The sequence below is a fragment of the Podarcis gaigeae genome (assembly GCF_964106915.1).
Source record: "Podarcis gaigeae genome assembly, chromosome: 5".
Lineage (NCBI taxonomy): Eukaryota > Metazoa > Chordata > Lepidosauria > Squamata > Lacertidae > Podarcis > Podarcis gaigeae.
The window spans coordinates 21,082,258-21,098,019 of NC_139681.1; the positions used below are offsets into that span (position 1 = coordinate 21,082,258).

Here is a 15,762-nt window from a genome sequence, read left to right on the forward strand (position 1 = left end):
GTAAATTACATATTCCCTGGGAGGGCATGCATAGTAATTAGTTGCTACTTGACTTTCTATGAGAAGGCTTGTTGTTGCTGAGCCCAACCAACCTCAACTTCATTCTATGCTGTAGTTGTAGCAGAGGGAAACATGCAGCCTTTCTTTTTTAAAAAATAAGGCTCTGTGCTTTAGCCTAATGTGACTTGGTTGATTACTTACTTAATATTAATGATTACTAAATCTATTTCACCTGCCAACAGGAATTAATGACCTACAATGAAATTTTGGAATAAACTTATTAAGTGATTATTTACTTGTGTGTGGAGTGTTAGAGGAGGGTAGTACCTCTGGTGGAGAACACATCATGCTCCTTCTGGGATAGGTTGCTCACCTTTGGTCTCTCCCCCCCCCCCCGCACTCAGCTCTCACCTGTGGCTCCTAGAAGCCGTCAGCATGCGACAGCAGCAACACCCTGGGAATGGCTTTGACTGGCTAGCTGAACCAGGGGAGGGTAGCTGATGGGTCTCAAACCCTTGGTGAGTTAGGGACTTCCCTTGCATGTGGAAACAGTCTCCAGCTGTTTGAGCAGACGAGACCAATAGTGGGTCTTGAAGTTTTGCAAGAGCTGCCTGTTGCAATGTTGCATCTGTGTGGCCATTTTCTTTACCTGAGCAGCATGTTGCAGAGAGGAGCAATCTGTTGGAGCTATCTGAATTTGTTCCCAGAAGATCTGCGTTTAACTAAGAGGAAATGAAGAAATCAGGATAATAGGATTATCATTGCATCAGAATATGAAGGTATAATTTTGAGAGGGATTACAACTTGGCATGAGCATGCAAGTTGCTACATGCAGTGGCCTGATTCTTAGAGTTTTGTGTTTTTTTTACATTCATCAGAGCGAAAAGATTAAAATGTCTTCAGCTGTTGATGCAATGGGACATGCTGTTGATGCAATGCAACACCCACAAATGAGAAAGATTTCCTCCTTGGCTGTTTATTGTTGTTTTTAAGTATACGTATACTTAAGTGCAATTGAAGACACAGTCCTGCAAAAGACTAGTTCTCTAGTCGGAGTAAGAGGGGAATGATATATGAGGGAGAGCAGCTGAAGCATCCCTGAATGAGAGAATGAGCTGTTTAAATCCAGGTTGAGCTAGGCTGTTCTTTCCTTGCTGGTATGCATCCATCCTTCCTTTTAAAAAGTATAAATTCATTATCTGCATTCTGCTGTCAATGTGCATATCTCTTAACTAATAAAACAGCCAGATCTAAGTCCTGCTGAGCTTCCAGTGTACTATTCAGCCCAGGGAAGGAAGGGATGGGATGAGAACTGGGGGGGAACATGCGTCCTTTCTGGAGGGAGAACATGGAACACATCTCCTGGGCTGCCAATTTCTCCCCCAAGCCTTCTACATGATGATGAATGAGCTGAAGGGACTCACCTGTAGGAATGTTCCCTCTCACTTTGCCTGCTAGGCAGGAGATGTTATAATTTCTCAATACAGTATAAGACAGGGCATTTGCAACTGTTCCCAGCCATTTGCTCCTCTACCTTGTCTTTCACCTGCCCCACTTGAGGAATGCATTGGACTGGGAGCTGTGAGGAGCATCCAAACATTGAGGGGGCCCAACACCTCACTAACAAATATTGTGAGGGGCTCAAATATTTATTTATATCCTGCCCTCCCCAGCCGAAGCCGGGCTCAGGACGGCTAACATCAAATAATCCCACATTTTAAAAACATTCCATTATAAAATTAATTAAAATCAAATTGATGGCAACCGTTAAGCAAAATTCTGTGCAGATTGCAGGAGGAGGGAGTCAGGCTGCGCCCTGACCGAAGGCCTGGTGGAACAGCTCTGTCTTGCAGGCCCTGCGGAAAGATGTCAAGTCCTGCAGGGCCCTAGTCTCTTGTGACAGAGCGTTCCACCAGATTGGAGCCGCAGCCGAGAAGGCCCTGGGGAGCAGAAGGATGGAGGAATGAAAGGAGCAGCATGGAAGGCGAGAGGGGGCAGCCTTCCTCAGAGGCCAGACATGCTAACGCGCTTATCTCGCCTCCTGGGTGGGTCCCCCCTGCGGGGTGGGGTGGGGGGGTCATTGTGTTAAGAGGGAGCGAAGAGGAGACCTAGGGGAGGGGGGGAGAAGCGGGGAGACCAGGGAGAAGGAGGAGGAGGGCGGCCGATGTGACGCCACAGGGGAAGCCGTGGCCAAAGGGCGCCCAGGCAGGACAGGCAGGGGCGCATGCGCAGGGGCGGTTTGGGCGGGAAACGGCACGCGGCGCCAACCTGGATTCTAAGCGGCTAAGCGAGAGGGAGTGGGGGATGGGCGGTCGTTGAGACCAGAAAGAGGAGCGGGAAGGACACCCCTCCCCCCCCCCGTTGCCCCGGCAAGACGTTCGTTATAGCGCTGATGCTGCGGAAAAGTAATAAGGGAAGACAACGCGGAGAGGGAAGCCCTTCAGAGTTATCCGGTAGCCGCTCCCCAGGCGCCACCACAGGGCGCGGCGGCGCCATCTTCCCTCAGGGATGTATATATTTGGCGGCGTATCAGGGTGCAAATCCCTGCACACACACACACACACACACACAATCCCTACAGACACACACTTACACACCCTACTACCAGCCCCGAATCTCACTCGGGTGCCTTTGCGCCTCTCAGGCTGGTCTCCCTCGCGGGGGTCTCGGGGGCTGAGAGGGAAGAAGGAGGTGGGCCGCCTCAATGTCCCAGGGGAAAAGGTGGGGTCCTAGGAGAAAACTCTTGGGCCCAGGTCCCTTGCCCCCCCCTCCCAGTGCTCTAATTGCAATCGACCAGGGCAGGGCTTACCTGACCCCCCCCCCATCTTCTATTCAAGTGGGCGCCCCTGGGTGGGATAGAAATAAGCTCGTGGAACTGAAACTCGGTTTCAGCACCATATGGGTGGAAAGCAGAGGAAAAGCAAACCCTGAACCGCATAAGCACAACTGGTCCCTTGTCTGGTTGTCAGAAGCTCAGCAAGGATTAGCTTGGTTTAAGATTCGGGACAAGAGGAAATACTGAATAATGAAGTGATAATGTGTAGCATTATAAACAGATTGGAATCTTGTAAGGCATTCCCAATACTCTCCAATAGCATCCTCATTTAACACTTTGAATTCCAGGATTTAACCCATGTCTGAGTCACATCATCAAGCTACTGTGGATTTTGATTTGGGTGAACTCTTCCTTCGTGGAAGTTGCCTGCAAAAGCAGAGAGGGGATCCGGCAGACCCAACCCCTTTCTGTATTCAGGCAACATTTCAAAAAGGGAGTGCATTATGTAGCATGACAGGCAGGCAGGGCTCAGAAAAATCCATCCCCCATAGAATCACATGCACAAAAACACACGTATATATCTATATCCATATATGCTTTATTGTTTTCTGCAAAAAGTACAAAAATAGCAAACCAAGAAACCAATAGTAATAATAAAAAATTATAAAAATAATAACAATAATGAACTTAAACCCAAATTAAAGTAACCACCAACCCCAACTAAACATTTAACCCACATCAACCCAACAAAAACAAAAGCAAAATTGGAACATTTTGAAACATTTACCCAATTGTTCTAACCCCAGATTTTGACTTTGGTCCTTATTTGAACAAGTGGCAAATTGTTCAGCTTTTTATTATTATTTCAGTATACAAGTGCTTTTAGCTTGCTTGTGCAAAGGGAAGAGAATGCTTCAGTAAAAGGAAAGCCAGATGATCCCAGACAAAGGCATTAAAATAACAAACTTTATTGAAAAACTTTAAAATGTATTTATATGGATGAGTAACCCTAGAAGGCGTCGGGAGAAGGGAAGATATTGCTTTGCTGCCCATTTTGGTAATCTTCAAGCAACATTTGCAGCTGGATAATTCCCCGTTGCATAAGTGTTCCCCATTGCATGACTGTTCCCCATCGCAGACCAGGGAGTTTTACTGCTTGATGGAGTACAGAAGTTACCAGCCGATGGTGGAGGCTGCCTCATCATCTCTGCATCATAATATGGAACTGGGCAGTGGCTTGCCTGGGAAGTCTCACGAAGCCCAGTTCCACTAACAGTAGCTGGCTGGTAATGAACCGGGTTCAATTCCTGGGAGTTCTGCTGCTGTGCTGCATAGACGTTCTCTCCTAGTTGCGTGGTGCTGAGAGGTGGCTGCCAGAACCCTGCTCCTTCATAGCTTTCGGGATAATGGAAGCTGCGTGGCTGGTAATGTTGCTGCGTCGGACTTCTTGCACTGCTTCTCGGAGTGCTTGGACCTCTTCTGTCAGGGCGGCTATTAGGAGTTGTAGCTCGGTTCCTGATCATTGTTTTGGACACAGTCATCTTCTCGCTCTTCAGTTCTGAAACCAAGTCTGAACAAAAGCTTTCGGGATAATGGAAGCTGCATGGCTGCTTTTTGGGCTGCTCCCCAGGCTGTTTAATGGACTTCTTCTTCTGTCACAGCGGCTATAAGGAGCTGTAGCTCGGTTCCTGATCATTATTTTGGACCCAGTCACCTTTGTTCTCACTCTTCTGTTCTGAAACCAGGTCTGAACAAAAGAAAGGAGAGAACAAAATGCCCATTATTTCCAAATGGATAGGTCATAATTTCACTTTCTAGCTCAGAGGACCGCCGAATATTTGTGCCTTGTGTGGTGTAATTTTTTCAGTGTGGGAGAACTAGGGACTTGCGGGACATTGGCTAGAAAAGCAATGTTGCTTAAGTGTGGTTCCAGCTGAATGCTGCACATTTGGTCTCTCAATGCAAGGTGCTGAAAGCTGCCATCCTAATAGGAATACCCTATGCACACTCCCTTGGGAGTTCGGTCAGGTGGGTCAGGTTATAAAGGCAGCCTAGAAAACCAGATGGTTTTATCCTCAAATTAGGTCTGTTAAGAGTTTTTAGGTCTGTTAAGAGTTTTTACTGTTCAAATAATCTGAGTGGGAAGGAAAAGGAAGCCTTAATCAGGAACCAGGATTTCTGAACAAGTATGGGCACAATTTCTTCCTGCAGTTAAAAAGGAGGCTACACAACGCACCCACCCCTTACAAAAAACCTTTACATCCACGATACAACAGCCCCCCCCCCAATAAATCCCCACAAAAACCCAGGAAAGAGGAAGTTGGCTCTTGAATACGGCACCTTTCGGAGGCATCAGGAAGATCTAACGAAATCGAATGACATCGAAAGAATTATTCTGAGAAATTTAAATTTATCCAGTATTTGCGGTTTAAGGAAATCCTAGAAACCCCCACTATACCTCTTCTTACGTGCACACGATCTTCTTCGATTCCGATGCTCCTTGCCAGCGACTCCCTAGGCTCGTATCCGGGGTACGGTTCCTTTTAGAAGCTCGAGGTAAGATGGGCTAAAAACAGTCCTTTTTCGCCTTTCTCCTCCGACTTTGGGGTGGCTTCCTCCTGGGAAAAGACAAAGAGGCAAATCTGAAGGAAGCGCTCGGCTTCAACTGAAGCGACGCTTGCAGATCTTCCTCCCCACATGGAAAGCTCGGGGCTGCATCGCCTGCACTTGCCCGGGAGCAAGTCCCCCAGAATCGGGCGCTGACTGAGGTTACACTGCGTAAAATGACCCCCGGTAGAGAACGCTTCAGTGGCAATTCTTTCAACCGCCCCGCTGACCACCCACCTGGCAGAGCGCAGAAGGGCAAAGCCTTCGCTTTTTACAGAAAGGCTTTTGTACCTGACATTGATTTCCACGCATTTTGTTGCCTTTAAATAAACCTCCGGTTGCTCGGAGCAAGGCTTGCATGAAAACAAACCAAAGAATTTTCAGTAAGAAGTTTACGCTCTTATTTCTATACCTGCCATCGTTTTCCGCAGCCGATCCTAACCACGTTTCTTGGGAAATTAAATCGCCGTTTATTTGAAAAGGATTTAACGTTCAGGAAAGTGTGTACTGTATAGGATCGCACTTTCCACGCACTAAATGCTTCGTGTTTACGAATAAAGGTGTGCAAAGCAGTTTTGCCTGGGCTTCTTCCCAGGAAATAGTGAGACATGTTTAATCTCTCCCCGGCTACCACAAATGGGTCTTTGAAAGCCTTCCTTACGCCAGGATCCTGACCCAGATGAAACAGAAATCATCTTCCTTCCTACTCATTCCCCTATAAATAATTAGAGCAATGTTGTTGTTTTTTATAGACAGTGAATTAATAATCATTTTTTAAAAAACTTTCTTTTACCTTTGTTCTCTCTCTCTCTTCAATTGGTTTTGCCTTAAAAATGGACACTAAGATCCCTCAGGTTCACTCTGCTATTCTGCTGGCGGTTCGGTCTGGGCATTTATCTCCGGTGGGCGTACCCCACCCTTCCTTTCCAGCTGATAAGAGGGAGTCACGTTTTCTTCCGTCGTTTTGCTAAACTAAGTCAATCCCCTCCCTCCCTCCCTCGCTACCCCTTTGGCAGTTGACACTTCGGCCGCCAGTAACAACCAATTGACTTTGACCTACTTTAGTCTGTGATTTCGTCCTTAGCAGTGGCGTAGCGTGGGTTGTCAGCACCCGGGGCAAGGCAAGTAATTTGTGCCCCCTAACCCGTGGATTTGCGCCCCCTAACCCGTGGATTTGCGCCCCCTAACCCGCGGATTTGCGCCCCCAAACCCTAACCCCCAGATGTTGCGCCCGGTGCGACCGGCCCCCCCCTGCACCCCCCACGCTACGCCACTGGTCCTTAGCCCTTGGTTTTAAGCACCGGTTCCAACTTTAAACTGCTGTTGATTCCAAGAAACGACAGACTAGGTAACGTCGTTTATTGCATTTTAAATTTTATTCATTGCATGTGAAAAAACAATAAAATACATTTTAAAAACCGGCGTTGATATGCTTAATATTTCGCTGTTGGCACGTTTTGACTTGGAGCATTATCCAATGCAGGCAACTGAAGAGAAGAGAATTCAGAAGTGAGGGGAGAGAGAGAGAGGACTTTCCGGCGACTGCTACACATTTTCTTTGCCAAGCCAGTGCAAGTAACTACTCCAGAATTGAATAAAGTGGGGTGTCCCACACCTGCATCGTACAAATACTCTCCTTTTTTTAAAAAAATTGTTGTTGTTCTAAAAAGAAGCAAGTGTAAATTATTTCATATCTACAAAGAAGCTTGGAACAACTTAATTCCAATACCCCTCATAGCATCCCCTCTCGTCTAAATAGATTTGTACATCGCCTTGGATGGAGGCCGTGGCAACGGCCAGGAATCGCATCAAATGCGAATACTACGGTAAATATAACAGCGATGGCAACCGAAGAAAGAAATCTAAGATGAGTAAGCAAACTATATTTTATTAATGGACGGTTAAATTTGCGTTCATTTTACGCTAGGAAAAAGCTTACGTTATTTTAAAAACAGTGCATTGGATACGCAAGCGCAGATCTCCTATGAAACCATTTAATCTTAAAATTCTGGGCGCCAAATCCCAGAGAGGCCGCAGACCAGAATTAATCCACATTTTTAAACATTTTTATTCACACCAGTGACTTTGAGACGTGTGACAACCCAGAACAGAAATTCTAATCAAAATCTTATTTTTTAAATGTGGTGATCTGTCAGGGAACAACCCCGTTGAAGATGACAACAGTGGTTACCCAGAATTCATTGCTAGTTGTGAAGGGGCCCACAGAACAGCTCAAGTTCGGGGCCCCCAAAATGTGGGTCTCTCACTGCTTGGGACTGATGTTGGGAGAACTGTAATAGTTTTAAAATAGCAAACGAGGGCAGGGGAGGGGAGTAGAGATTCAGAACTATTTGTGGTAGAGGGGGAGGGGGATTATTTTGCGGTTATTGTGTTTATAAACACGGGAGGGGAGGTCAGCAATCCTTTGTGATGTACTGCAAAACACGCAGCGTTCTTCCCATCTTCTTCCCACCACTGCCGTGTGAAGGAAACAGCAATTTAGAAGCAATTAGGACTGGAGTGGAGAAGGGATTAGTTGCGCCCCCCCATCCCACCCTATGCATACAAGCAGGTGATGCGTTATCACAGATTTCCAGTTCAGATAATTCAGAAAAGGGCCGGCAGAGTGAAAAAGTGGATGGAACAATGAGGAAAGGTTGGAGCATTCGGGATTATTTAGTTTAGAGAAAAGTTGGATAAGAGGTGGAATGACAGAAATTTATAAAATTTTGCATTGCATGGAGAAAGTGGATAGAGAAAAAATTCTCTCCCACTAATCTACACTTTTGAAAGCTACAATCCTAAAATCATTGAACTTTTCCCCTTTGCAGTTTGCCTTCGCCAAAAATAAAAGAGAACCAAAAACTTCTTTTGCAATTTATATGGATGGCATTACAGAGAGCATAAAGCACCCAAGCTTCAATAAAGAATTAAACCATGTGGGTGAACCAAAAGGTCTTCACTAGATGATTTAGAGAAGAAGGCACCAGGAAAGACTCACTGAGGAGGCTGTTCCATAGCTGGGATTCTACTGCCAATAAAGCTCTCTCTCCCTGATCGACACCCACTTCATCTCATTTCCGTTTCAAATATTAAAATTATTATATTACTCAAATAAGTCCCGTTTGACTGCGGGCAATGTGTAAGCCTGCAGATATCAGAAAAACTGGAGTTGTGTTTTGACAGTTCCTTCAAAAGCTCAATGTATATTTTGAAAGAGCAATCTTTAAATAACCATCTAAGCTCTTTAAATACCCATAAAAAGCAGTACATAAGTAAATGAAATGGTAGGGATTGAGAGGGACGTATTTCTGACTAAATGGATCTGTCATGATTTATAAAAATTAAAAATCATGATCAACCAAAAATAAAAGAGAACAAAAAATTTATATGGATGGCATCACAGAGAGCATAAAACACCCAAGCTTCAATAAAGAATTGAACCATGTGGGTGAACCAAAAGGTCTTCACTAGATGATTTAGAGAAGATGGCACCAGGAAAGACTCACTGAGGAGGCTGTTCCATAGCTGGGGTTCTACTGCCAATAAAGCTCTCTCTCCCTGATCGACACCCACTTCATCTCATTTCCTTTTCAAATGTTAAAATTATTATATTACTCAAATAAGTCCCGTTTGACTGTGGGCAATGTGTAAGCCTGCAGATATCAAAAAAACTGGAGTTGTGTTTTGACATTTCCTTCAAAAGCTCAATGTATATTTTGAAACAGCAATCTTTAAATAACCATCTAAGCTCTTAAAATACCCATAATTCTAAAATACCCTAAAAATTCTTTTCACCATGAGTTATTTTACCAGAAATCATACTTCAATGTGGGTGCTCTTTGGAACGATCTGTAATTAATTAATTAATGTGTGTGAGTGTGTTAATCTGAAGGTTGTTAAACAGTAACTTTGTGGTTTCTGAAGCCTATTGTGAATAGGTTGTTTTTCAGAAAGTGTAGCCTTGATGAAGAAAAGTATAGTGGAAATTTGATTAAACAAAAGAGTGCTGGAACAGAGACATAGCAGACACAGCATTCTTTCAAGGGCTTTATAGTCTAGCTGCAGTTTTCAAACAAATGCCCGCCAACAGTCAGCATTTGGGCAGCAGACTAAGCAGGCATTCAGGTCACCTAAGTACGGTGAGAAGTATTATATTTCTATTTAAATTACAGTAATTGTTTTTAAGTTGCCTTTCGCCATTTGTTTATTTATTTCATTAAATGTATACCCCACTTGATAGTAAACCACTTTGCAGTTTTTTGTTTTACAAACTGATAAAAAAATTAAATTGAGGGGGGTGGGAATCAACAATAATTCCAAATATAGGGATGAATATAACCTTAAATTAGCACAGACCCATTGAATGATACCTGTGTCCTCCTTTTCGACAGTGCTGTGGTGGTCACCATTTACTCTTCCTCCAATGAGTTCTGGAGGCACCTACTGGGCTATCACTCTAGAAACCCTTTCTCTCACCTAAGGAAATCTAACAGGAGCTGGTAGGTGGTTTACTCCCAGGCATGTGCAGAGTGCTCACCCCTCAGCATTTGGCAACTGCCCAGGGAATGCTAGTGTGAGGCCCCTCAGGGCTTTCCTTATGGAGGAGGGAGAGAAACACCAGCCGAATTCCCAGGGCCAGGTTCGGAAAAGGAGGCAAAGATGAAAAGGGGGCACAGGCTTCCGGGTGAAACCCTCCCTGGGTTGCATTTGCCTGAGCTGACGTCCCAGCCACCTTGGCCAGACTTACTCCTGGAGGGGGGTCAGCAGGGCCGGCCCAAGACATTTGGTCACCTGAGACGAGTCCCAAAACTGCCCCCCCTCCCAGGAAGAAGGGAAGAATGGAGATTGTTGGGGGATCAAGATCAAATGGCGAAGAAAGGCGAGAAGAGACCAGTGGCGCCTCCTCTTCCCCTGAGGCTGTAGTAGCGGCAGATTTGTAGTGGGGAAGAAGTGGAAGCTGAGGAAAATCCAGCTCCCAAGCAGAGGCGGATTTAGGGCAGCCCAGCCGGTCCCGCCCCCCGCGCTGAGCCTGGAGGGGCCAGAGGGGAGCAGAAGGATGGAGGAATGAAAGGAGCAGCATGGAAGGCGAGAGGGGGCAGCCTTCCTCAGAGGCCAGACATGCTAATGCGCTTATCTCGCCTCACGGGTGGGTCCCCCCTGCGGGGTGGGGTGGGGGAGTCATTGTGTTGAGAGGGAGCGGAGAGGAGACCGAGGGGACGGGAGGGGGGAGAAGCGGGGAGACCAGGGAGGAGGAGGAGGAAGCGGGTGGCCGGTGTGGCAAAAGGGACAGGCAGGGGCGCATGCGCGGGGGAGGTTTGGGCGGGAAACGTCGCGCGGCGCCAACCTTGAATCTCTGAGGCGAAGCGAGAGGGAGTGGGGGATGGGCGGCCGTTGGGAACAGAAAGAGGAGCGGGAAGGATACCCCTCCCCCCCCTTGTCCCAGCAAGACGTTGGTTATAGCGCTGATGCTGAGGGAACGTAATAAGGGAAGACAATGTCGAGAGGGAAGCCCTTCAGAGTTATCTCGTAGCTGGTCTCCATAGGGCGCCACCATCTTCCCTCAGGCATATACAGTGGTACCTCTAGTTCACAGGCAACCCTCCTATAAAGCTTCATTGAAGGCAGTAGAGCACAAACCTTGAGGGGGGGGGGAATTAAGAGCAAGAAAATAAAATAAAGTGTTCAAAATATCCCCACACAAAGTTTTGAATAGATGTATGTGCTTTAGCCTGCAACATGGGCATTTATAAGTTAAACTTATATGTCTTTAAAGCTTTGGAGAGCAACTTAACACACTCATTGTAGAAAAATCAATTAAACCTTATATCCCCATCTCAAACTTCTGTTTTTTAAAAAATGGAAGACTCATTAATGGAAACCAAACTTATTAACACATGAAAGTGTTACTAAATCTACTTATAGCAGGATCTACAAATATTATTTTGCATACAAAGAAAATATACCAACTTCCCACCATATTTATTGCCACCTACTCTAGCCTCAGATACAGAGACTTAAAAGGGAAAGGAAAGGGGCAGAAAGCCATTGGTGCATTAAAATGTGTCTCAGGAATATTCAGCCATTAGTAGACCTGACCTTTTATCTCTAGAACCACATGTACCTCACAATTGTCTTTTTTCTATGGAAAAATTAAGCTTGCACACAGGAAAGTGAATGTTGTAGTAAATGGGAAATTATATCAAGACTCCAGACAAGCTATTAAAAAAACAAACTTTATTCAAAACATCAGAGTAATACATTAAAAGGCATTAAAAGAGGGAGCTTGTAAAATATGTACAGGATAGCAAGGAAGGAGTGGGGATGCTAATCTGGAAACTGATTTAAAGAGAAAAACTGAGAGTCTGAAGCACTTCCATCAACATTCTGCATTTGTACAGGATTTGTAGCTGAATAATTCCCCGTTGCAGACCAGGGAGTGTAAGTGCTTGATGCCATGAAGAAGTTCCCAGATGGTGGTGGAGGCTGCCTCACCATCTCTGCACCATAATATGGAACTGGGCAGTTGCTCGCCTGGGAAGTCTCAGAAAGCCCAGTTCCACAAAAAGCAGCTTGCTGGTAATAAGCAGGGTTCAATTCCGGGGAGCTCTGCTGTTGCGGGGCACACTCTCCCGGTTGCGTGTTGTTGAGAGGTGGCTGCCACAACCCTGCTCCTCCATAGCTTTCAGCATAATGAAGGTTGTGTGGCTGGTAATTTTGTTGCGTGTGAATATTTTGAATATTTTGGCTGCTTCCTGGACTGCTTCTCGGGCTGCTGTCCACGCTGCTTCTTGGGCAGGTTCTCTCACTGTGGCTATAAGGAGCTGCAGCCTGGTTCCCGATCCTTTTCCTGGAACCGATCCTCTTTGGTGTTCTGGCTCGTCGGTTTTGAAACCAGATCTGAACAGAAGAAAGGAGAGAACCAAATGCCCATTATTTCCAAACGGGTAGGTCATAATTTCACTTTCAGGTACAACAACCAAGCAAAGATTAGTGTATGACAGTGGGAGAACCTACGTTAACTTGTTTTGTATTGTGCTAGTTGGCTGTATTTTGTGTGCATTTGTGCTGGAAGGCAACACTTTATGCCTGGCAATTGTTTTAAAAAATCAATAAACTTAATAAAAGTAATTTTAAATGGCTCACTCAGAAGACCTACCCATTTGTTGTGCCCTGTTTGGGGTCTTCTGCCTCAGCCTCCCAAGTGTCCTGGGGGTAATGGACTAGGCAGGGAAGTGTTTGTATATATATTTGTAAATGCCAATTTCTCTGTAGGAGAGAACTAAGTACTTACTCAACTTTTGCCAGAAAAAGCAATGCAGCTTAACTCGTTTTAGTCTCCCCAGTGCAAGCTGCTTATGGCTGCAGTCCTCTGCACATTACCTTGGGAGTTAGTGTTAAGTGGATCAGGCTGCAAAGGCAGCCTATAAAACCAGATTTAATGTACTTTTAGCACTAAGCCTATCCATTGCAGAAATTAGATTTCTAAGATGGGTCTCTGAAGATTTTTTTTTAATGATTTAAACCCAGAACCCACGATACACCCCCCCCAAAAAAACACACACCAAGAAAGAGGAAGTTAGCTCTTGAACAAGGCGCCTTTCGCGATAAGCTGAGAGGCACCCGGGTGAACTAAGGCCTTCGACTACGCAAGGATTATTCGAAGCCTTTCAAATTGTTCCAGTATGTGCGGTTTAGGGAAGACTTGGGAGCCCCCACCATCCCGATTCTTACGTGCACACGATCTTCCTCGACTCCGATGCACCTCGCCAGCGCCTCCCTGGTCTCGTATCCGGGGTACTGGTTCTTTTCAAACTCCTTCTTTAAAAGCTCGATTTGGGCAGGGGTGAAAACGGTCCTTTTTCGCCTTTCTCCTCCGACTTTGGGGTAGCTTCCTCCTGGGAAAAGACAAAGAGGCAAATCTGAAGGAAGCGCTCGGCTTTAACTGAAGCTACGCTTGCAGATCTTCCTCCCGAAATGGAAAGCTCAGAGCTACATCGCCTGCACTTGTCCGCGCGCTGCCTGAGGTTACACTGCGTAAAACAACCACCAGTATAGAACGCTTCGGTGGCAATTCTTTCTACCGCCCCGCTGACCACCCACCCGGCAGAGCGCAGAAGGGCAAAGCCTTCGCTTTTTACAGAAAGGCTTTTGTACCCGACATTGAAATCCACGCACTTTGTGGCCTTTAAATAAACCTCCGGTTGCTCTGAACAAGGCTTGAATGAAAACAAACCATAGAACTTTAGGTAATACGTTTACGCTCTTATTTCTATGCCTGCCATCATTTTCCGCAGCCGATCCTAACCACGTTTATTGAGAAATTGAATCCCGTTTATGTGAAAGGGATTTAACAGTCAGAAAGTGTGTGTGTAAACGCTTCATGCAGTAAAATGCACTAAATGCTTCATGCTTACAAGTAAAATATGTGCAAACCAATCTTGCGAAATGTTTCCAACCGAAGACATTTGAGCCCCTTTGTAATCCCTCCCTGGCTACCACACATGGGTCTTTCCTACACCCTGATCCTGACCCAGAAACAGAAACAACCTTCCTTTATAAAAACCATCGTTTATGAAACCCTCAATTTATATCAATCATTTGAGCATTTTTTTTATAGACAAGTGAACTAAAAATCTTCTTAACAATCCCCTCTTCTTACCTCGGCTGGTGGTAGTTTTCATCTTGCAAAAGCGCTGCCTCGCTCTCTTCGAACAAAGCTGCTTTTCGCTTCCAAAAATGCCCTTTCTCCTCAAGGCCCGCTCCAGGTTTCTGGAGTTCGGCCTTTATAGCCCCTCCGGGCTGCCAATTGGCCGGCGCGTTTTCCTTGGAGAGAAGCGCTCCAATGGGGAGGCGGCTTTTGGGGAGGAGCGAGTTTCAAGTTCACTTTTCAAACGCTGCTTGACCAATCTAGATGGGCTGGAGCGCACCCTTCCCTTAGCAAAACTGGAAAATAGCCCCATAGGCTTGGAGATTAGTGCGCACAGTTTAAGAGAAGGGAATTGAGAAGACGGGTTGGGCAGCGAGAGAGCCAGACAGAACTGTGTTTTATTTTTAAAAAATATTATTATGAGGCTTTCATTTTACAGACAGAGATGCGCCAAGACTTAGGCATGTTGAAAGGTTTTGCCCAAGAAGCCTAGATGCAGCAAGTACACTCTGAAACCCCCTGCCTTTTGAGATGAAGCCGGCGCCTTCACTGCACCCTTTGCGGCGCCTGCTATAAACTTTGTTTCCTTTACTTTACCTTTACCTGCAAAAAGTTGCTATGCCGTTTAATCGGTGGTTTCAGCTTAACTGTAATTGCATTTTGCATGTTTTTCACTTTGACTTTTATCGATCATGTTCATGTTTCTGTAAGCCGCTTAGAGGTTTTTGTTACGGTTCGGGGGTGCAAAAACTTGAAGGGAAGAATGTGAGTAACACCATTGCAAATAAAGAGAAGGTAAACTCCTCTTGCCAAGAAGTCAGGAGGTCTTTCAAGCCCAAGCGGTTGATGTTAGATGCTCGGAGTATTCAGCCCCGGACAGACGTCGCAACCAAATCCTGAATCTACACAGTCTCAATCCACTATCGCTGGTAACTGCAAGGGGGTTGCATTCTGAGGGAAAGAGAACTTTCCGTTTCCTAGGCTTGCTTCAGACGTTGCTGGTGCTTCCTTTCTTTTTCACTTCAACTATTTCTCTTTCTGTCTTTCTATCCCCACAACTTTCACGTGGCCATATTCCTCTGCCTTTCAGGGACTTGCGGCATCCAAATACCCCGCCGCTCCACCCTGCACCTGGGGCAGGATAGTTCCCTCCGATCCTCAAAGGAACTGAAAACGTTCTGAAACCTTCCAGCGCATACAATGAATGTTCCCAGTCCCTGGCAGTTTGTTAATCAAGAATGGTTCTCTGATGGTACATTCTTTGCTATTTTTGCATAAGATAATTAACACAAGGGACCCTCCCTAGGTGTACCTATAAACCCTAATCCTAAGTATACTGACTCAGAATCGGCAAGGAAATTTTTTTCGAGTAAGAACTACATTTTTTGTGGTGAGCTATGGGAAATTCAATATATTTTTCATTAAAAAAAAAGCAGTTGCAGAGTGTGTTTATGTGTAGATTCCACCCAGGGCAGCCGATAACGCTGCAGTCTTTCCTCATCCACACCAGATGACACACCACCTAGTACCTTTCCTTTCACTAATATTTAGCAGTCTCTCCTGCGTAATGATGCCCTCTGCTCTCCACCACTCAACTCTTTCCCTCATTCAGAGAGATGGATGTGGGGAAATAAATCCCGCACCTTCCACTCCCAGAGAGGCGTGCCTGGCATCACTTTGATGTTTTTGTATGTGTCAGGTGAAGACTTTTAGATCTAGTTGCAGATAG

The 15,762-nt window shown here is 45.6% G+C and overlaps 1 protein-coding gene and 1 long non-coding RNA gene across 2 annotated transcripts in view; both read right to left on the reverse strand.

The window, feature by feature from the left end:
- The window catches only part of LOC310845469, a 78,330-nt gene extending 71,868 nt beyond the window's left edge, over positions 1-6,462 (reverse strand). Inside the window, exon 1 of the long non-coding RNA XR_014564778.1 lies at positions 6,225-6,462. This is a non-coding gene — a long non-coding RNA (uncharacterized lncRNA). The remainder of the gene's footprint in view (positions 1-6,224) is intronic.
- The window catches only part of LOC310845407 (homeobox protein ANF-1-like), an 87,780-nt gene extending 73,665 nt beyond the window's left edge, over positions 1-14,115 (reverse strand). The window contains exons 1-2 of the mRNA XM_083740558.1: positions 14,046-14,115; positions 13,118-13,281 (exon numbers count right to left, since the gene is read on the reverse strand). Coding sequence (XP_083596684.1) covers positions 13,118-13,281; positions 14,046-14,067 — 186 coding nt within the window. The 5' untranslated portion in view covers positions 14,068-14,115. The remainder of the gene's footprint in view (positions 1-13,117; positions 13,282-14,045) is intronic.
- Positions 14,116-15,762: the final 1,647 nt, after the last annotated feature.